Here is a 21,435-nt window from a genome sequence, read left to right on the forward strand (position 1 = left end):
CCCGTTCACCCATCACCCCCTGTGCTCGCTGACTTACATTGGCTCCCAGTTAAGCAACGCCTCGATTTTAAAATTCTCATCCTTGTTTTCAAATCCCTCTATGGCCTTGCCCCCTCCCTATCTCTGTAATCTCCTCCGGCCCCACAACCCTCCGAAATCTCTGTGCTCCTCTAATTCTGGCCTCTTGAGCATCCCTGATTATAATCACTCCACCATTGGCGGCCGTGCCTTCAGCTGCCTGGGCCCTAAGCTCTGGAATTCCCTCCCTAAACCCCTCTTCCTCTCTACCTCTCTTTCCTCCTTTAAGATGCTGCTTTAAACCTACCTCTTCGACCAAGCTTTTGGTCACCTGCCCTAATTTGTCTTTATGTGGCTCAGTGTCAGATTTTGTTTGATAATCGCTCCTGTGAAGTACCTTGGGAAGTTTCATTATGTTGCCATTGTTTGGCAGGGTCCTAAAACGGACGGTATTGGATCGCCCGCCCGCCATACACTCTGCTCGAGTGTCCTTTCCACGGAAGATCGGGCAGGGTGTATAGCGGGCGGCCGATCCAGAATCACCTGTTTTACACTCCCAGCAATAGTTCGAAAGCTCCCCCCTATATATCCACCCCTCACACGCCCAATGTGAGTGGGGCGGGCACACATTGCTGCACGTGATGCAATGCCAAAAGACATGGCGCAGTGTGACTGCAGGGGAGGAGAACTGCAGGAATACAGGGACTAATACTGCGTGCAGTTCTGGTCACCACATTACAGGAAGGATGTGACTGCACTGGAGGGCGTGCAGCGGAGATTTACCAGGATGTTGCCTGGGCTGGAGAATTTTAGCGATGAGGAAAGACTGGATAGGCTGGGTTGTTTTCATTGGAACAGAGGAGGCCGGGGAGATTTAATGGAGGTGCATAAAATTATGAGGGGCCTAGATAGAGTGGACAGGAAGGACCTATTTCTCTTAGCAGAGCGGTCAATAACTGGGAGGCATAGATTTAAAATAATTGGCAGAAGTATTCGAGGGGAGTCGAGAACATTTTTCACCCAGAGGGTGTTGGGGGTCTGGAACTCACTGCCTGAAAGGGTGGTAGAGGCAGAAACCCTCATCACATTTAAGAAGTGCTTGGATATGCACTTGAAGCGCCGTAACCTACAGGGCTACGGACCAAGAGCTGGAAAGTGGGATTAGGTTGGAGAGCTCCCTTCTGGCCGGCACAGACACGATGGGCCGAATGGCCTCTTCCCGTGCTGTAAATTTCTATGATTCTCTGAAACCCCGGGGCTCCCAAGGAGGGGTGGAATAGTGCAAGAGGCCAAGTACAGTGAGGTCTGAGTGGGAATGGGGCGGAGAATTCAAGTGACAGGCGACCGGAAGCTCGGGGTCCCCCTTACGGACTGAACGGAGGTGTTCCGCAAAGCGGTCACCCAATCTGCGTTTGGTCTCCCCAATGTAGAGGAGACCACATCGTGAGCAGCGAATACAGTATACTAGATTGCAAGATGTACAAGTAAATCGCTGTTTCACCTGGAAGGGGTGTTTGGGGCCCTGGACAGTGGGGAGGGGGGAGGTATAAGGGCAGGTGTTGCATCACTGGCTGGGAGACGATGACTTGCAGGAGTTTCTGGATTCATGTAAAAATTCTAACATTTATTTCTGGAAATATAAAAGCTATGCAGATAGTCATTGCAAAAAAAAAATAAAGCCTAGAAAAAAAAATAAAAAGATAGCAGGAAATGAAAGGCGAGCTGATTGGCGGACACTCGGCCAGTTGCTGCATTCCTCGCCCGGCTGCAACGCAGGATGAGTTCGGCGGCCCGGCCCGTGCTCCTGGGCATCCGAGACGCGGCCATCGCGGGAGAGAGCCGCTGCCCGTGGGACGCCAGCCAGGCGGGAGGCCGGCCGGTGAGCAGCAGCAGCGGGCGGGCGGGAGGCCGGGGCGGCGGAGAGAGGGAGGGAGGGAGGTAGGCCGGGCCGCTCTGCGCATACTCCCTGCCCTGGAACGCCGTGTATCCGCTCGGCCGACACAAAGTTGCGAAGCGCAGCCGCCGGCTCCCATTCACAAATCTGGGGCCCGGGGAGGCGGGGCTGGAGGAGAGGAGGTGGGCGGGGGCCTGAAATGGGCGGAGTTTGGGCGGCTGACGCGCGCTCTTAGGCCCGCCAGGAGCTACTGATTTGCAGCTGGGCCAGTGGCGCAATGGATAACGCGTCTGACTACGGATCAGAAGATTCCAGGTTCGACTCCTGGCTGGCTCGGAAACATTTTAATTGAAAATAAATTAAATGGTCAAAAAAAAAACCCAGTTGGTGGGAGGAGAGAGGTGATGTCATCTAACTTTATTTTATTAGTGGGGGAAAAACCTGGCTCAGGAAATATTTTATTTAAAAAAAAAAATAAGGGGTCTCCCTGAGCTGGAACATAAGAAATAGGAGCAGGAGTCAGCCATTCAGCCCTTCGAGCCTCCTCCGCCATTCAGTAAGATCACTGCTGATCGTCGACCTGCACTATTGGAAGCAATGGTCTTTCATCTAATTTTATTAGTGGGGAAATTAGGGGGAAAATAAACCCTTAAGAAAAAAATAACCTCCCACCCCCCCCACCCCCCCACCCCCGGCAGCATCTCCTCTAAATGCACAACATTTAGGGACTGAATTTGCAGTCGGCGGATTCCCACGGGCAAACACCTCCGAACTGCAAATAAACCGCACTTTAGGAAGGATGTGAAGGCCTTAGAGAGGGTGCAGAAAAGATTTACGAGAATGGTTCCAGGAATGAAAGACTTCAATTACGGGGCTAGACAGGAGAAGCTGGGGTTGTTCTCCTTAGAGCAGAGAAGGTTGAGCGGCGATTTGATAGAGGTGTTCAAAATCATGAGGGGTCTAGATAGAATAGAGAGAAACTGTTCCCATTGGCAGAAGGGTCGAGAACCAGAGGACACAGATTTAAGGTGATTGGCAAAAGAACCAAAGGCGACACGAGGAAAAACTTTTTTACGCAGCGAGTGGTTAGGATCTGGAATGCACTGCCTGAGAGGGTGGTGGAGGCAGATTCAATCGCAGCTTTCAAAAGGGAGTTGGATAAGTACCTGAGGGGAATAAATGTGCAGGGCTCCGGGAAAAGGACAGGGGAGTGGGACTAACTGAAGAGCTCTTGCAGAGAGCCGGCACGGGCTCGACGGGCCGAATGGCCTCCTTCAGTGATTCTATCATTCTATAAAGTCCGCACCTACCCGATGGTCCCAGAGATTCAGACACTCGTGCTCCTGGGCCTCTGCGCCTACGCCTGCGTAAAGGCCCACGTAGCCTAGGGCGCACGCGGTTCGCCAGCGTTCCTGGGGTCACGTGAGCCAGGCACAACCAACCAACGCACGGAATCCCCATAGGCATAATAGTAATCTCGTGAAAAACACAATTACACACCAGTTAAATAAAAATAAATCATTACTTGTTCAAAATTAATTAAAAATCAATTTATTTAAACATTTGAAACAAACATTTAATTTTTTGAAAAGTAAATTTAAATGTTTTAAAGGGGTTAAAAAGAACCTAATCTAATTATAAAGAATTTTTATGTTTAAATAATTTAAAAAAATTATTTTAATATTTATTTAAACTCTTACGCTGGTGAAAGAAGGCGCAAGAGTTTCACGGGCATTCGCTGAGCAAACAGCCGAACTCTCCGCCCGCGAGTGTCCATTTCCCGGGGAGGCGGTGGATCTGTTGAGCTGAAACTTAACAGATCGCAAGTTCCAGTTTCTCGCACATCCGCATCGCACGCGGAGACCCAGAACTTGCGGGGCCTTATGGCCTCGTGCACATCAGAGGCCCCAGAAAATCTGGGCCTTAATTTTTTTTTAATGTAAAATCATTGCACAAAATAAATGATAGAAACTGCACAAAAGGAACTGCTGATCCTCCACCTGCGTCGAGGATTCCCTCAATCTGCAAACCCCCGTCACACAGCAACCCACAGATCGCGGCTGCGCAGATCACGGGACTTGGTGCGAGCTAGGACACGGGGGTGATGGGTGAACGGGACTGGGTGCGAGCTAGGACACGGGGGTGAGGGGTGAACGGGACTGGGTGCGAGTTAGGACACGGGGGTGATGGGTGAACGGGATTGGGTGCGAGTTAAGACACGGGGGTGATGGGTGAACGGGATTGGGTGCGAGTTAGGACACGGGGATGAGGGATGAACGGGATTGGGTGCGAGTTAGGACACGGGGGTGAGGGGGGACTGGGTGTGAGTTAGGACACGGGAGTGATGGGTGAGGGGGGACTGGGTGTGAGTTAGGACACGGGGGGTGATGGGTGAACGGGACTGGGTGCGAGCTCAGGGGGTGATGGGTGAACGTGACTGGGTGTGAGTTAGGACATGGGGTGAGGGGTGAACGGGACTGGGTGTGAGTTAGGACATGGGGGTGAGGGGTGAACGGGACTGGGTGCAAGTTAGGACACGGGGGTGAGGGGTAAACGGGACTGGGAGCGAGTTAGGACACGGGGGTGAGGGGTGAACGGGACTGGGTGCGAGTTAGGACACGGGGGTGATGGGTGAACGGGACTGGGTGCGAGTTAGGACACGGGGGTGAGGGGTGAACGGGACTGGGTGTGCGTTAGGACACGGGGGTGATGGGTGAATGGGACTGAGTGTGAGTTAGGACATGGGGGTGATGGGTGAATGGGACTGGGCGTGAGTTAGGACATGGGGGTGATGGGTGAACGGGACTGGGCGTGAGTTAGGACATGGGGGTGATGGGTGAACGGGACTGGGCGTGAGTTAGGACATGGGGGTGATGGGTGAACGGGACTGGCTGTGAGTTAGGACACGGGGGTGAGGGGTGAACAGGACTGGGTGTGAGTTAGGACACGGGGGGTGAGGGGTGAACAGGACTGGGTGTGAGTTAGGACACGGGGGGGGTGATGGGTGAACGGGACTGGGTGTGAGTTAGGACACGGGGCAGTGAGCACAGGGGGTGAGGGGTGAACGGGACTGGGTGTGAGTTAGGACACGGGGGGTGAGGGGTGAACGGGACTGGGTGCGAGTTAGGACACGGGGGAGACGGGTGAACGGGACTGGGTGCGAGTTAGGACACGGGGCAGTGAGCACAGGGGGTGAGGGGTGAACGGGACTGGGTGTGAGTTAGGACACGGGGGGTGAGGGGTGAACGGGACTGGGTGCGAGTTAGGACACGGGGGGTGAGGGGTGAACGGGACTGGGTGTGAGTTAGGACACGGGGCAGCAGAGTTTTGGGTGAGCTGAAGTTTACAGAAGGTGTAAGTTGGGAGGCCGGCCGGGAGAGTGTTGGAATAGTTTAATCTGGAGATAACAAAGGCAAGAATGAGGGTTTCAGCAATAACTTGTATTTATATAGCGCCTTTAATGTAGTAAAACGTCCCAGGGCGCTTCACAGGAGTGTCAACAAACAAAATTTGACACCGAGCCACATAAGAAGAAATTAGGGCAGGTGACCAAAAGCTTGGTCGAAGAGGTCGGTTTTAAGAAGCGTGTCGAGGAGGAGAGAGAGGTGGAGAGACAGAGCGGTTTAGGGAGGGAATTCCAGAGCTTCGGGCCCAGGCAGCTGAAGGCACGGCCACCAACGGTGGAACGATTATAATCAGGGATGCTCAAGAGGCCGGAATTGGAGGAGCGCAGAGATCTCGGCAGTAGATGATCTGAGGCGGGGGTGGAGACAGGTGGTATTATGGGCGTGAAAGTAAGCAGTGTTGGTGATGCTGCGGATATGTGGTCGGAAGCTCATTTCAGAGTCAAATACGACACCAGGGTTGCAAACAGTCTGGTTCAGCCTCAAACAGTTACCAGGGAGAGGGATGGAGTCGGCGGTTAGAGAACAGGGTTTGTGGCGAGGACCAAAGGCAGTGGTTTCCGTCTTCCCAATATTTAATTGGAGGGAATTTCTGCTCAACCAGTACTGAATGTCGGACAAGCAGTCTGACAATTTAGAGGCAGTGGAGGGGTTGAGAGCGGTGGTGGGGAGGTAGAGCTGGGTGTTGTCAGCGTACATGTGGAAACAGACGCTGTGTTTTCAGATGATTTCATCTCTACTGCAGCAAAGGAGGGTAATTGGAGTCGAGGTACAGATCAGCCATGATCTAATTGAATCATGGAACAGGATCGAGGGGCTGAACGGCCTCCTCCTGTTTCTATGACCCTCCAGTTAGGGACTGTACACTCTTACAGTGATACGATCGGTTTTTTCTCCCATAGGTTTGTCTCCCTGGTATTACCCTGCAGTACCCTCACTGTACGCTTTGCAGTGACCCGCTGATTCACCTGGTTCAAGTGTACTGCCCACTGGAGGGCTCCCCCTACCACCGAGCCATCAACGTGTTGGCCTGTCTCACACCAGAGTGCTGTGGGAGATCCGAAAGGTAAGTTGTCCCCACTCGAGAATTCAGAAACTCGCTGCCAGAGGGAGCGGTCGAGGTGAATAGTATAGATACATTTAAGGGGAAGCTGGATAAACACATGAGGGAGAAAGGAATAGAAGGATATAAATTGCATTTAACTCGTTATTTAGCAAATTTGTTAAATCTTAGAGAATTTACATCACAGAAACAGGCCATTCGGCCCAACTGGTCTGTGCCGGTGTTAATGCTCCACACGAGCCTCTTCATCTCACCCCATCACCATATCCTTCTATTCCTTTCTCCCTCATGTGTTTATCCAGCTTCCCCTTAAATGTATCGATACTATTCACCTCAACCACTCCCTGTGGTAGCGAGTTCCACATTCTCACCACTCTCTGGGTAAAGAAGTTTCTCCTGAATTCCCTATTGGGTTTATTAGTGACTGTCTTATATTTATGGCCCCCAGTTCTGGTCTCCCTCACAAGTGGAAACATTTTCTCTACGTCTACCCTATCAAACCCATTCATAATTTTAAAGACCTCGATCAGGTCACCCCTCACCCTTCTCTTTTCTAGAATAAAGAGCCCCGGCCTGTTCACCCTTCCTGAAAGTTTATAACCTCATCGAAACCATCTTCGAGACACCAAGCGTCTCTCACATGGTGGAAACCAACTCTTCAACATTGACTCCTTCTCTTCTCTGGTACAGCAGGCAGGGGAGGGGAAGAGAAGGAGGGGAGGGTGGAGGGGAGTGGGAGGGCATGAGGTGGGGGCATTGCAGGTCTCGGCAGTTCCCTCCTGCCCTCCCGTTGACCGGGGGTGGGCTCCAGGATACGGCCAGGCTGCAGCCGGCCCTGCCAGTGACCGGGGCCGTGTTGAATGGCAGGGCAGTGGGTGCCGCGGTTGGGGAACTCTGTTTGCGACTCACGGTGTTGATTGTCCCATCGTTTGTCCCACAGCTGGAAGGTTCTACGCTCCCAGTGCCGGGAGACGGAGCAGAAACAGGAAGTGAAGGCAGAGACAGCGGCGGTGAGTCTTTGGTCAAACCTTTGCCCGCCACCTCCCTCCCCCATCTTTACTGTCAGCCGTGGCTCAGTGGGCAGCACCCTCGCCTCGGAGTCAGAGGGTTGTGGGTTCAAGTCCCACTCCAGAGACTTGAGCACAAAAATCTAGGCTGCACTCCAGGGCAGTACTGAGGGAGTGCTGCACTGTCGGAGGTGCAGTACTGAGGGAGCGCCGCACTGTCGGAGGGGCAGTACTGAGGGAGCGCCGCACTGTCGGAGGGTCAGTACTAAAGGAGCGCCGCACTGTCGGAGGGGCAGTACTGAGGGAGCGCCGCACTGTCGGAAGGGTAGTACTGAGGGAGTGCCGCACTGTCGGAGGGGCAGTACTGAGGGAGTGCCGCACTGTCAGAGGGGCAGTACTGAGGGAGCGCCGCACTGTCAGAGGGGCAGTACTGAGGGAGCGCCGCACTGTCGGAGGGGCAGTACTGAGGGAGTGCTGCACTGTCGGATGGGTAGTACTGAGGCAGTGCTGCACTGTCGGAGGGTCAATACTGAGAGAGGGCTACACTGTCGGAAGGGTAGTACTGAGGGAGTGCCGCACTGTCGGAGGGGCAGTACTGAGGGAGCGCCGCACTGTTGGAGGGGCAGTACAGAGGGAGCGCTGCACTATCGGAGGGGCAGTACTGAGGGAGCGCCGCACTGTCGGAGGGGCAGTTCTGAGGGAGCGCCGCACTGTCGGAGGGGCAGTACTGAGGGAGCGCCACACTGTCGGAGGGGCAGTACTGAGGGAGTGCCGCACTGTCGGAGGATCAGTACTGAAGGAGCGCCGCACTGTCGGAGGGGCAGTACTGAGGGAGCGCCGCACTGTCGGAGGGGCAGTACTGAGGCAGCGCCGCACTGTCGGAGGGGCAGTGCTGAGGGAGCGCCGCACTGTCGGAGGGGCAGTACTGAGGGAGCGCCGCACTGTCGGAGGGGCAGTGCTGAGGGAGCGCCGCACTGTCGGAGTTGCAGTACTGAGGGAGAGCCGCACTGTCGGAGCTGCAGTACTGAGGGAGAGCCGCACTGTCGGAGGGTCAGTACTGAGGGAGTGCCGCACTGTCGGAGCTGCAGTACTGAGGGAGCGCTGCACTGTCGGAGCTGCAGTACTGAGGGAGAGCCGCACTGTTGGAGCTGCAGTACTGAGGGAGCGCCGCACTGTCGGAGCTGCAGTACTGAGGGAGCGCCGCACTGTCGGAGCTGCAGTACTGAGGGAGAGCCGCACTGTCGGAGGGTCAGTACTGAGGGAGCGCCGCACTGTCGGAGGGGCAGTGCTGAGGGAGCGCCGCACTGTCGGAGCTGCAGTACTGAGGGAGCGCTGCACTGTCGGAGCTGCAGTACTGAGGGAGAGCCGCACTGTCGGAGCTGCAGTACTGAGGGAGCGCCGCACTGTCGGAGGGTCAGTACTGAGGGAGCGCCGCACTGTTGGAGCTGCAGTACTGAGGGAGCGCCGCACTGTCGGAGCTGCAGTACTGAGGGAGAACCGCACTGTCGGAGGGGCCGTCTTTGGATCAGACGTTAAACCGAGGCACTCTCTCTTTCTCTCCCTCTCCCTCACTATTCCCCCTCCTCTATCCTCCCCTGTCTTTTCCTATTCCCTCCCTTCCTCTCTAAGTTTGAACCCCCAAATTTGATAGATATTCCAGTCATTGATTGGGGTGTATGGGTGTAATTGTCCGCTTTACCCCCCCTCCTTCCTCCCGCTCCCCCTCTCCCTCCCCCTCCCGCTCCCCCCCTTCCTCCCGCTCTCCCTCTCCTTGGGTGAAGGAGGCTTCCTCCCAGTTAAAGAATATTACAGATTGTGGAAATATTGATGTAAGATAATTGTGGAAATATTGATGTAAGATAATTACGGACAATTTGTTTTAAAGGAAGGGGAGGTTCCCGTGACAACGAAGGACTGGTGCGACGAGGCAGATGATTGGGGGGTGAATGAAGAGCCCGGGCCTCCTGGACTGAGCGCCGAAGGGTCACTGAGTCTCTGGTCAGCCGAGCGCCCGTCTACCGTGTCAGAGGCAGAGATCGGCGTCCAGACGACCAGGCTGGAGGGCCTCAATCTGCTGGAGGAGCCCCAGGGGAAGGGACTGGTTACACGCACTCCGGTGCCAGGCTTCCGGCCTTTCTATATCGGTGTGGTGGATGAGGAGGACTACATGGTGGAAGCCCGGTTCACCCACGAGCAGAAACTGCTGCAGGAGTACCAGAGGAGAGAAGGAGTCGACGTTGAAGGGTTGGTTTCCACCAGGTGAGAGACGCTTGGTGTCTCGAAGATGGTTTCGATGAAGTTATAAACTTTCAGGAAAGGTTGAACAGGCCGGGGCTCTTTATTCTAGATAAGAGAAGGCTGAGGGGTGACCTAATAAAAGTCTTTAAAATGATGAAAGGGTTTGACAGTGTAGAGGTAGAGAAGATGTTTCCACTTGTGAGGGAGACCAGAACTAGGGGCCATCAATATAAGATAGTCACTAATAAACCCAATAGGGAATTCAGGAGAAACTTCTTCACCCAGAGAGTGGTGAGAATGTGGGACTCACTACCACAGGGAGTGGTTGAGGTGAATAGCACAGATACATTTAAGGGGAACCTGGATAAACACATGAGGGAGAAAGGAATAGAGGGATATGGTGATGGGGTGAGATGAAGAGGGGTGGGAGGAGGCTCGTGTGGAGCAGAAACACCGGCACGGAGCAGATGGGCCGAATGGCCTGTTTCTGTGCTGTAAATACTTTCTAATACTTTGTGAGGAATTTTCACCTGAAAAAACATGTGGGTTTGGGGGGCGGGGGTGGGGGGAGGCAGCAGGAGAGAAGTGAAAGTTGTAAAAAACAAAACCTGACCCCAACCCGCTCACATTCACCTTTTACTCAGGTGGGATGGGGAGCGGGCAGCACAGATGCATTTAAGGGGAAGCTGGATAAACACACGAGGGAGAAAGGAATAGGAGGATATGGTGATGGGGTGAGATGAAGAGGGGTGGGAGGAGGCTCGTGTGGAGCATAAACACCGGCACAGACCATGTGGGCCGAATGGCCTGTTCCTGTGCTGTGAATACCAGGTCCTCTCCGTGGTGAAGGTAGGTGTGGAACTGACCCATTGAGACCAGCAAGATCCCAGATTTCCCTCCCCAGACTGTGCTGAGCGAGCTGATTAGTCAGAGCGCTCCCGTTACCGTGTCAGCGTGGCTCAGTGGGTCGCACTCTCGCCTCTGGGCCTCCTTTGGTCTGGCAATGCCAAAGTTCCTGTGGTTCCTGCTCCTGATCACAATCCTGTTGCAGTGGACGGAGGTGTAGGGTGTAGGAAACTATGGCAGGTGTGTGCAAGGGATGCTTCAGCTGTACAGAGTCTTGGTCAGAGCCCACCTGGAGTCACGGGGTTCAGTTCCGGGCCCCTCACCTCAGGAAGGATATACTGGCCTTGGAGAGGGAGCAGCGCAGATTCACCAGACTGACACCGGGGCTAAAAGGGTTAAATTACGAGGACAGGCTGCACAGACTGGGCTTGTATTCTCTCGAGTTTAGGAGATTAAGGGGTGATCTAATTGAAGGATTCGATAGGGTGGAGAGAGAGAAACTATTTCCTCTGGTGGGGGGAGTCCAGAACAAGGGGGCAGAACCTTCAAATTAGAGCCAGGCCGCTCAGGGGTGATGTCAGGAAGCACTTCTTCACACACAGGTTGATGGAAATCTGGAACACTCTCGCCCAAAAAGCTGTGGATGCTGGGGGGGTCAATTGAAAATTTCAAGACTGAGATTGATAGATTTTCGCTGGGTAAGGGTATCGAGGGATATGGGGCAAAGGCGGGTAAATGGAGTTCAGATACAGATCAGCCATGACTTGGTTGAATGGCAGAGCAGGCTCGAGGGGCTGAATGGCCTCCTCCTGTTCCGATACCGGGTGAGGACAAGATTGGGTTTGGCGGTGCTTCCTCCTATAGTCGCATAGCCTGGGATGAATGAGCTGCTGGACATGGTACGAAAGGGTGACTGACACCCTGGGAACCGTACCCCCGCGGGAGTGGGAGACCTTTCGCCCCCAGCACTGAAGACAATGATTAAAACCCGTGACATGTTTTCCTCTCAGCTGTGAAGATGGTGGAAGAGCAGAAACATACGAAAAGAGTAAAGCCCGACACGGAGACAGAACCTTTGTCAAATTCATGAAAAGGATTTCCAGCTGTCCCCAACAGATTCTAAGGTGCGTGTCATGGTTAATTGTACCGTAACCAGGACCATAGGTCACAAAATTGGACAATCCCAACTGGGCTTGTTTAGAGCGTTGCTCAATCTCCCGTGACATTGGCGATTGAAGATCAAGACCGTCAGAGCATGGGGGATCCTTAGACCACGAGGCACTAACAGAATTCAGCCCATTATTTTAAAATCAAATATTCCGTCCTTTAATTTTATAACATTTTTGTTTTATTTGTTCCTGGGATGTGGGCGTCGCTGGCAAGGCCAGCATTTATTGCCCATCCCTAGTTGCCCTTGAGAAGGTGGTGGTGAGCCGCTTTCTTGAACTGCTGCAGTCCGTGTGGTGAAGGTGCTCCCACAGCGCTGTTAGGGAGGGAGTTCCAGGATTTTGACCCAGCGACGAAGAAGGAACAGCTGATATATTTCCAAGTCAGGATGGTGTGTGACTTGGAGGGGAACTTGGAGTTGGTGGTGTTCCCATGCGCCTGCTGCCCTTGTCCTTCTGGGTACTTTAATTTGATAATATTTACAGTTAAATAGCAAAAGTGATGGAAATTTGGGATGCAGAGCGGCAAAATTGTTTGGCGCGCAGGAATTCAGTACAGGCTGAGGAGGGCTACAGCGCCTCCAATGGTGGGAGGGTGTCATTACAAAGTGACCTGTTTACATACATAATTTCCATTGTAAATGTGACATAGGCATTTATAATGGGAAAAATTACCACGAACATGTAGCAGCAACGTGACAACAGGGAGTAAGGTTTCGTAGGAAAAATGCACAAAGAATTAAGATTTTTAATATATTATAGACTGGCACCAACATGCCGTGAGGAAGGATCACACCTCCGAATGCCAATGAACTTTATGCGATACACTTCTTGCGTCAAACTTTTAATTAATTCCCTCAATCTACAGATACCATCACCAGCGACAGAGCTTAACCCAGCAATACCTCACCCTCGTGTTTACAGCTCAAACACTCTCACAAGGCACAACTCGAGTATAGAAAGAAAGACATTTCTCCAGCGCCTTTCACGACCACCGGACGTCCCAAAGCGCTTTACAGCCAATGAAGTACTTTTTGAAGTGGAGTCACTGTTGTAATGTGGGAAACGTGGCAGACAATTTGCGCACAGCAAGATCCCACAAACAGCAATGAGATAATGACCAGAGAATCTGTTTTAGTGATGTTGATTGAGGGATAAATATTGGCCCCAGGACACTGGGGAGAACTCCCCCCTGCTCTTCTTCGAAATAGTGGCTGTGGGATCTTTTACATCCACCTGAGAGAGCAGACGGGGCCTCGGTTTAATGTCTCATCCAAAAGATGGCACCTCCAACAGTGCAGCACTCCCTCAGTGCTGCCCCTCCGATTCTCATCCTTACTTTCAAATCAACCATGGCCTCACCCCTCCCTATATCTGTAACCTCCTCCAGCCCTATAATCCTCCGAGATCGCTGCGCTCCTCCAATTCTGCCCTCTTGAGCATCCCTGATTATAATCGCTCCACCATTGGCGGCCGTGCCTTCAGCTGTCTGGGCCCTCCCTAAACCTCTCCGCCTCTCTACCTCTCTTTCCTCCTTTAAGACGCTCCTTAAAACCGACCTCTGTGACCAAGCTGTCCCAATATCTCCTTATGTGGCTCAGTGTCAAATTTTGTTTGATAATTGCTCCTGTGAAGTGCCTCGGGATGTTTTACTATATTAAAGGCGCTGTATAAATACAAGTTGTAGGTTTGGGTCACTGAGATCGTATTGTATCAGAGCGTCAATCTGTACGGTGTGATCTTTACACTTGTCCGGTTTTGATTTTTGTTGAACTTGTTACCGCAGGTATTGCTGGAGCGGCACCCCCTTACTCCTCTCCTCCCCCCCAGTCGGAATCGAGCAGGCCGTTCCTGTGTGTGGGATCTGTGGGAGCCATAGGGTCTTTGAGTTCCAGCTGATGCCGGCCTTGGTTAACATGCTGAAAAGTGCGAGGAGCGAAGGTACGAGGCAGGGTCCAGACCGCGCGCCATCCTGTGGCACCACAGGGTTCAAGTTACAGAATCTTAGTCCCTGTCGTCACTTTTGAAACACCTATTGCCACGTTTCTAACGTACCCGAGATACTAAAGAAAGGAGGAAAGAACTTGTATTTTTATCGTGCCTTTCATTCCGGAGGATGTCCCAAAGCCCTTCACAGCCAATGAAGTGCTTTTTGAAGTGTGGTCACTGTTGTAATGTGGGAAACGTGGCAGACAATTTGCGCACAGCAAGCTCCCACAAACAGCAATGTGATAATGACCAAAGAATCTGTTTTAGGGATGTTGATTGAGGGATAAATATTGACCAGGACACCGGGGAGAACGCCCCTGCTCTTCTTCGAGATAGTGCCGTGGGATCTTTTACATCCACCTGAGAGAGCAGACGGGGCCTCGATAATGGCTTGATTTTAAAATTCTCATCCTTGTTTTCAAATCCCTCCCTGGCCTCGCCCCCCCTATCTCTGTAACCTCCTCCAGCCCACAACCCTCCGAGATCTCTGCACTCCTCTAATTCTGGCCTCTTGAGCATCCCCTGATTTTCATCGCTCCACCATTGGTGGCCGTGCCTTCAGCTGCCTGGGCCCTAAGCTCTGGAATTCCCTCCCTAAACCTCTCTACCAATTTTTTTCCTGATTTACGCTCCTGTGAGGTGCCTCGGGACGGTTTACTATGTTAAAGGCGCTGTATAAATACAAGTTGTTGTTGAAGTTGTGATCTGAAGCCAGTGTGCGGAGTTTGGCTGCACTTCCACATGTGGCCACCGGGTGTCTCTGCCCCGCAACCAGCCTCGGCCCAGGAAAGGTTTGGCACTTATTCACAATCTGTCAAATAGTTATCACAAATTGCTGATAAGCTTTGCTATTCTGCCCCCATCTCCTTCACCTCCATCCCCTCCTCTTCCCCCTCCCCATGCAATATCCCCATCTTCATCACCCTCTTCCCCCTTCACCCACCTTTTCCTCCACTCTGACTTTCCCCCTTCCCTCCTTTCCATATTCCTCCCTGAGTTTAGTTCTCCCCATCCTTCGACCCTGGGCCCGACACTTGGTTTCCAGCACTACAGCAGATGGACTATTGAGAACCCAGGTGAAGGGCCCAGGTCCCCAGTGCAACACAGCACCAGGGTGGAAGAGCAGGAGAGAAGGTGAGGAAGTACTGGTTAGATTGACAGCAAGATTAGATTCGGGAAGACTGAGGAAGGTGACGAGTTACAGAGTTTGGAGATCTTGGGAAGGAGTGAGTTAGAGTCAGACTTACGCTGGGGTGACATGAATCTTGTGAAATGATACTGGGCGGCCTGCTGGTGGCGCTGTCCAGGGAGAGTATAAATACTCAGGCATGGGCCCAGCTTGCTCAGGACATTCTTTAACAGGAACTAGTGAAGGACACAACTAGACCTCCATGTTGAAAAACAGTTGATTAAAGCCTTGTTTAACACTCAGACCAAGTGCCTAGTAGTTTTCTTACTTGAGGGGCCGAATGGCCTACTCCTGCTCCTATCTTCTATGTTTCTGTAGGGATCAAGGGGTATGGGGAGAAGGCAGGGACAGGGTACTGAATTTGGATGATCAGCCATGGTCGCATTGAATGGCGGAGCAGGCTCGAGGGGCCGAATGGCCTACTCCTGCTCCTATCTTCTGTGTTTCTATGTCACTGGGGTTTGGTCCCAAAGACACCGGCTGCCTTCTGAAGCCTCGCCTAACTTGATCAAACAGTGAGCGACGCCATCGCATCACTTGTTTCTCGATGTCCATTAAAATCTCCGGTTTCTGGCAGCCTTCCCGTTAAACGGGCTGAGCTGGAATTATCCCCAGAATCCTGGGCAATTCTGGTGTCCAATTCTGGGCACCACACTTTAGGAAGGATGTCAAGGCCTTGGAGAGGCTGCGGAGGAGATTTACTAAAATGGTGCCAGGGATGAGGGACTTCAGTTATAGGGAGAGACTGGAGAAGCTGGGATTGTTCCCCTTGGAGCAGAGAAGGTTAAGGAGAGATTTAATAGAGGTGTTCAAAATCAGGAGGGTTTTGATAGAGTAAATAAGGTGAAACTGTTTCCACCGGCAGGAGATGAGGAGAATGTTTTTTACGCAGCGAGTTGTTGTGATCTGGAACGCGCTGCCTGAAAGGGCGGTGGAAGCAGATTCAATAATAACTTTCAAAAGAGGAGTTGGATATTTATTTCAAAAGGAAAACTGTGCAGGGCTCTGGGGAAAGAGCAGGGGGGAGTGGGAGTAATTGGAGAGCTCGACCAAAGAGCCGGCACAGGCATGATGGGCTGAATGGCCTCCTCCTGTGCGGTCTGATTCTATTCCTGTCAGCCTGTGAGATGGATTACATCGGATATACGGCACAGAAACAGGCCATTCGGCCCAACCAGTCCATGCCGGCTTTTATGCTCCACTCGAGCCTCCTCCCGTCTTTCCTCATCTAACTCTATCAGCTTAACCCGCTATTCCCTTCTCCCTCACGTGTTTGTCTAGCCTCCCCTTAAATGTATCCATACTATTCGCCTCAACCACTCCCTGTGGCAGCGAGTTCCACATTCTCACCACTCTCTGGGTAAAGAAGTTTCTTCTGAATTCCCTATTGGATTTCTTGGTGACTATCTTATATTGATGGCCTCTAGTTATGCTCTTCCCCACAAGTGGAAACACTCTCTCTCTGTATCCACTCTATCAAAACCTTTCATAATTTTAAAGACCTCTATTAGGTCACCCCTCAGCCTTCTTTTTTCAAGAGAAAAGAGACCCAGCCTGTTCATCCTTTCCTAATATGTACACCCTCGCATTTCTGGTATCATCCTTGTAAATATTCTCTGCACCCTCTCCAGTGCCTCTATATCCTTTTTATAATATGACGACCAGAACAGTACGCAGTTCTCTAAGTGTGGTCTAACCAAGGTTAGATACAGGTTTAGCATAACTTCCCTACTTTTCAATTCTATCCCTCTAGAAATAAACCCTAGTGCCTGGACAGCTTTTTATGGCCTTGTTAACCTCTGTCGCTACTTTTAGTGATTTGTGTATTTGTACTCCGAGATCCCTTTGTTCCTCTACCCCACCTAGACTCGCACCCTCCAAATAATAAGTGACCTCCCTATTCTTCCTACCAAAATGTAATATCTCACATTTATCTGTGTTAAACTTCATTTGCCAATTATATGCCCATTCTGCAAGTTTATTAATGTCCTCCTGTAACTTGTTGCAGTCCTCCTCAGTATTGACTATCCCCCCCAATTTGGTGTCATCCGCAAATTTAGAAATTGTGTTTTTGATTCCAAAGTCTAAATCGTTAATATAAATTGTGAACAACAGTGGTCCCAGCACTGATCCTCGTGGAACACCACTACCCACCTTCTGCCACTGGGAATAGCTACCCTTTACCCCTACTCTCTGCTTTCAGTCCTGAAGCCAGCCAGCAATCCATTCTGCTACTTGTCCCCTGACTCCACATTCTCGGACCTTGTTCATCAGTCTATTATGGGGTACCTTATCGAAGGCCTTTTGAAAATCTAGATAAATTACATCTACTGCATTACCCTTGTCTACTCTCTCTGTTACCTCCTCAAAAAATTCAGTGAGGTTGGTCAAGCAAGACTTTCCCTTTTGAAATCCATGCTGACTATTCCTTATTATATTTTTGGCTTCTAGATGTTCTTCTATTTTCTCCTTTAGTAGGGATTCCATTATTTTTCCTACCACCGATGTTAAGCTGACTGGTATATATCGGTGTTACGTTAGCTATCCGCCAGTCTTAACATAGAAACATAGAAGATAGGAGCAGGAGTAGGTCATTCGGCCCTTCAAGCCTGCTCCGCCATTTAATGAGATCATGGCTGATCATCCAAATTCAGTACCCCGTCCCTGCTTTCTCCCCATATCCCTTGATCCCTTTAGCCTTAAGAACTATATCTAACTCCTTCTAGAATATATTTAATGATTTGGCCTCAACTGCCTTCTGTGGTAGAGAATTCCACAGGTTCACCACTCTCTGGGCGAAGAAATTCCTCCTCATCTCAGTCCTAAATGGCTTACCCCTTATCCTTAGACTGTGACCCTTGGTTCTGGACTCAACCGCCATTGGGAACATCCTTCCTGCATCTAGTCTGTCTAGTCCTGTTAGAATTTTATAAGTTTCAATGAGATCCCCTCTCATTCTTCTAAACTCTAGCAAATATAAGCCTAATCGACCCAATCTCTCTTCATAAATCATTCCTGCCATCCCAAGTATCAGTCTGGTGAATCTTCACTGCACTTCCTCCATGTCAAGAACATCCTTCCTCAGATAAGGCGACCAAAACTGCACACAATACTCAAGGTGTGGTCTCACCAAGGCCCTGTACAACTGCAGCAAGACATCCTTGTTCCTGTACTCAAACCCTCTCGCTATGAAGGCCAACATACCATTTGCCTTCTTGACCGCCTGCTGCACCTGCATGCTTACCTTCAGCGACTGGTGCACAAGGACACCCAGGTCTCGTTGCACCTCCCCTTTTCCCAATCTATTGCCATTCAGATAATAATCTGCCTTCCTGTTTTTGCCATCAAAGTGGATAACCTCACATTTATCCACATTATACTGCATCTGCCATGCATTTGCCCAATCACCCAACCTGTCCAAATCGTACTGGAGTTTCTCTGCATCCTCCTCACGGCACACTCGCCCACCCAGCTTTATGTCGTCTGCAAACTTGGAGATATTACATCTAGTTCCCTCGTCTAAATCATTAATATATATTGTGAATAGCTGGGGTCCTAGCACCAATCCCTGTGGTGCCCCACTAGTTACTGCCTGCCACTCGGAAAAAGATCCGTTTATTCCAACTCTTTGCTTCCTGTCTGCCAACCAGCTCTCTATCCAAGTCAATACCTTGCCCCCAATCCCATGTGCTTTAACTTTACACGCTAATCTCTTATGTGGGACCTTGTCGAAAGCCTTCTGAACGTCCAAATACACTACACCCACTGGTTCTCCCTTATCAATTGCCTAAGAGAAGAACTGCTACTGCCTTCCCCCGATAACCATCCCCCCAACAATATCCAAAGCGGTATATCTGTTTGAGAGGGGGATGTCCACAGGGGACTCCTGCACTACCTGCCTGCACCTACTACTTTGCCTGATGGTCACCCATTCCCTTCTTGCCTGTGCAGTCTTTACCTGCGGTGTGACCAACTCACTACGTGCTATCTACGACGTCCTCAGCTTCACGGATGCTCCAGTGTATATTCATTCACAGCTCCAGTGCCACAATGCGGTCTGCCAGTAGCTGCATCTGGATACACTTCCCGCACACATGGTCGTCCGGGACACAGGAAGTGTCCCTGATTTCCCACATAGCGCAGGAGGAGCTTGCCACAGGGCCAAGCTGTCCTGCCATGACTTACCCTTTAATTAACTTAAATTAAATTGCATCAAATCAAAGACCACTAATTACACTACAATTAAATTATATTAATTACTCAAGGGCCCTTGTTTACTAGCACTCCCTGCTACACAACAGAGACCTTAGAAACTATAAACCACAAAATTAAGACCTTCTAAACCTTATACACTATTAACCTTAACTGTCAAACTATAGAGTAGTATAAATACTCATCTGGCCATACTCACCCAATCAGCTGCTTCCTCTTGCCTGCGTCACTTTTTGAATCGTGACGTGGCTCTGGAATGCCGCCGCTGGTCTGTGAGATTGGTAAGCCTCTGAAAAAACCCGTGAAACTTCTCGCACTACACCTTTTTTTAACAAATTATTAAATATGTGTAGTAATGCCTCTGCTAGCTCTTGCCTAGATACTTTTAAAATGCACGGATGTAATCCGTCCAGACCAGGGTATTTTTCCTCTTTGAGTTCGATTAGTTTATTTAATATATCCCCTCTTTTTATTTTAAATACATTTATTTCATTACTAATGTCATGATCCAATGTCATGTCCACCTGTTCTATCTCCCTGGTAAATACTGAAGCGACATAATTATTTAATATTTCTGCCATCTCTCTATCACTGCCTGTGGTATTATCCTGTTCATCCCTTAGTGGCCCTATTCCCATCCCGACCTACGTTTTCGTATTTATGTGCCGATAAAATATTTTACTATTTTGTTTTATGTTCCTTGATAATTTAATTTCATCGTTCCTCTTTGCCTTCCTAATTGTTTCTAGACTTCTCTTCTAATCTCTTTGTATTCTCTCTTATCATGCTCTCCCCTGCTGTCCATGTACTTAATATTAATATACGCCTCTTTCCTTACCCTCAATTTTTTCCTTGTGGCTTTATTCATCCATGGTGTCCCATTGGTGCTTATTGTTTTTTTTAGTGGAATTTATTTTTCCCGGACTCTGTTGAACACCATTTTAAATGTTTCCCATTGCTGTTCTATGTCATTGTTTGCCAATATTGTTGACCCATGGAGGGTCTATTCTCCATGGCAATGCGCAATCCCATTTATTACAAACGCAGTACCATTCTCTGCTTACGTGGAATGGCTGTCTGAAATTAAAAAATTAATGAATAAACACAATTCTTTTGCAGAGGTGAGCATGGAGTTCGGGACGGTTTTGATCTACACGTGTGAGAGGAGTTGTTGGGATCCCAGTAACCAGACACCCCTGGAGGAATGTGCCTTTGTACAGGGAGATCCAGACCAGCGCTTCTTCAGATAGGCGTTAATCACCTGTGATCTTGTTCCAAATGAAAACTGAACATTAATTCTGAAACCTGTACCTCTGCTGTTGGAATAAAGCTGTGAGCTGAAGTCGGTGCTGGGAGTTTGACTGCAATTCTACATTTGCAGACCAGGCTCTGCCCCAACATCCCCACACAGAAGAACATAAGAAATAGGAGCAGGAGTCGACCATTCAGCCCCTCGAGCCTGCTCCGCCATTCAATAAGATCATGGCTGATCTTCAACCTCAACTCCACTTTCCTGCCCGATCTCCATATCCCTCGATTCCCCTAGAGTCCAAAAATCTATCGATCTCAGCCCTGAATATACTCAACGACTGAGCATCCACAGCCCTCTGGGGTAGAGAATTCCAAAGATTCACAACCCTCTGAATGAAGAAATTCCTCCTCATCTCAGTCCGAAATGTCCGAGCCCTTATCCTGAGACTATGCCCCCTAGTTCTAGAATCTCCAGCCAGGGGGAAACAACCTCTCAGCATCGACCCTGTCAATCCCACCATAGAATCTTTCTCAGATAAGGAGACCAAAACTGTGCACCATAACGAAAAGAAAGACTTGCATTTATATAGCACCTTTCAGGACGTCCCAAAGCGCTTTCTTTTTTTAATTCATTCCTGGGATGTGGGCATCGCTGGCATAGCCGACGTTTATTGCCCATCCCTAGTTGCCCTCGAGAAGGTGGTGGTGAGCCGCTTCTTGAACCGCTGCAGTCCGTGTGGTGAAGGTGCTCCCACAGTGCTGTTAGGGAGGAAGTTCCAGGATTTTGACCCAGCGACGATGAAGTAACGGCAACATATTTCCAAGTCAAGTGTGACTTGGAGGGGAACTTGGAGGTGGTGGTGTTCCCATGCGCCTGCTGCCCTTGTCCTTCTAGGTAGAAGAGGTCACGGGTTTGGGAGGTGCTGCCGAAGAAGCCTTGGCGAGTTGCTGCAGTGCATCTTGTAGATGGTACACACTGCAGCCACGGTGCGCCGGTGGTGGAGGGAGTGAATGTTTAAGGTGGTGGATGGGGTGCCGATCAAGTGGGCTGCTTTGTCCTGGATGGTGTCGAGCTTCTTGAGTGTTGTTGGAGCTGCACTCATCCAGGCAAGTGGAGAGTATTCCATCACACTCCTTGTAGATGGTGGAAAGGCTTTA

General features: G+C 50.6%; 1 protein-coding gene and 1 non-coding gene across 2 annotated transcripts; both read left to right on the forward strand.

Moving 5' to 3' along the window:
* Window positions 1–1,613: 1,613 nt before the first annotated feature.
* On the forward strand, window positions 1,614–20,368 carry pdcd2l (programmed cell death 2-like). Its single transcript, XM_085991878.1, has 7 exons — window positions 1,614–1,897; window positions 6,219–6,382; window positions 7,320–7,389; window positions 9,272–9,645; window positions 11,481–11,594; window positions 13,423–13,577; window positions 20,146–20,368. The coding sequence occupies exons 1-7, from the start codon at window positions 1,796–1,798 to the stop codon at window positions 20,274–20,276; spliced, it is 1,110 nt and encodes a 369-aa protein (XP_085848004.1). The 5' UTR covers window positions 1,614–1,795; the 3' UTR covers window positions 20,277–20,368.
* On the forward strand, window positions 2,176–2,248 carry trnar-acg (transfer RNA arginine (anticodon ACG)). The gene has a single exon. It is a non-coding gene; the product is annotated as a tRNA-Arg (tRNA).
* Window positions 20,369–21,435: the final 1,067 nt, after the last annotated feature.

This window comes from Somniosus microcephalus, chromosome 6 (genome assembly GCF_052327205.1).
Source record: "Somniosus microcephalus isolate GS21.2 chromosome 6, FLI_Smic_1.0, whole genome shotgun sequence".
Lineage (NCBI taxonomy): Eukaryota > Metazoa > Chordata > Chondrichthyes > Squaliformes > Somniosidae > Somniosus > Somniosus microcephalus.

Coding starts and splice junctions, on each gene's coding strand:
- pdcd2l (XM_085991878.1), top strand. CDS start 1,796: ATGAGTTCGGCGGCCCGGCCCGTGCTCCTGGGCATCCGAGACGCGGCC. Junction 1,898..6,218: donor GCCAGGCGGGAGGCCGGCCG/GTGAGCAGCAGC, acceptor TTTCTCCCATAG/GTTTGTCTCCCTGGTATTAC. Junction 9,646..11,480: donor GAAGGGTTGGTTTCCACCAG/GTGAGAGACGCT, acceptor TTTTCCTCTCAG/CTGTGAAGATGGTGGAAGAG.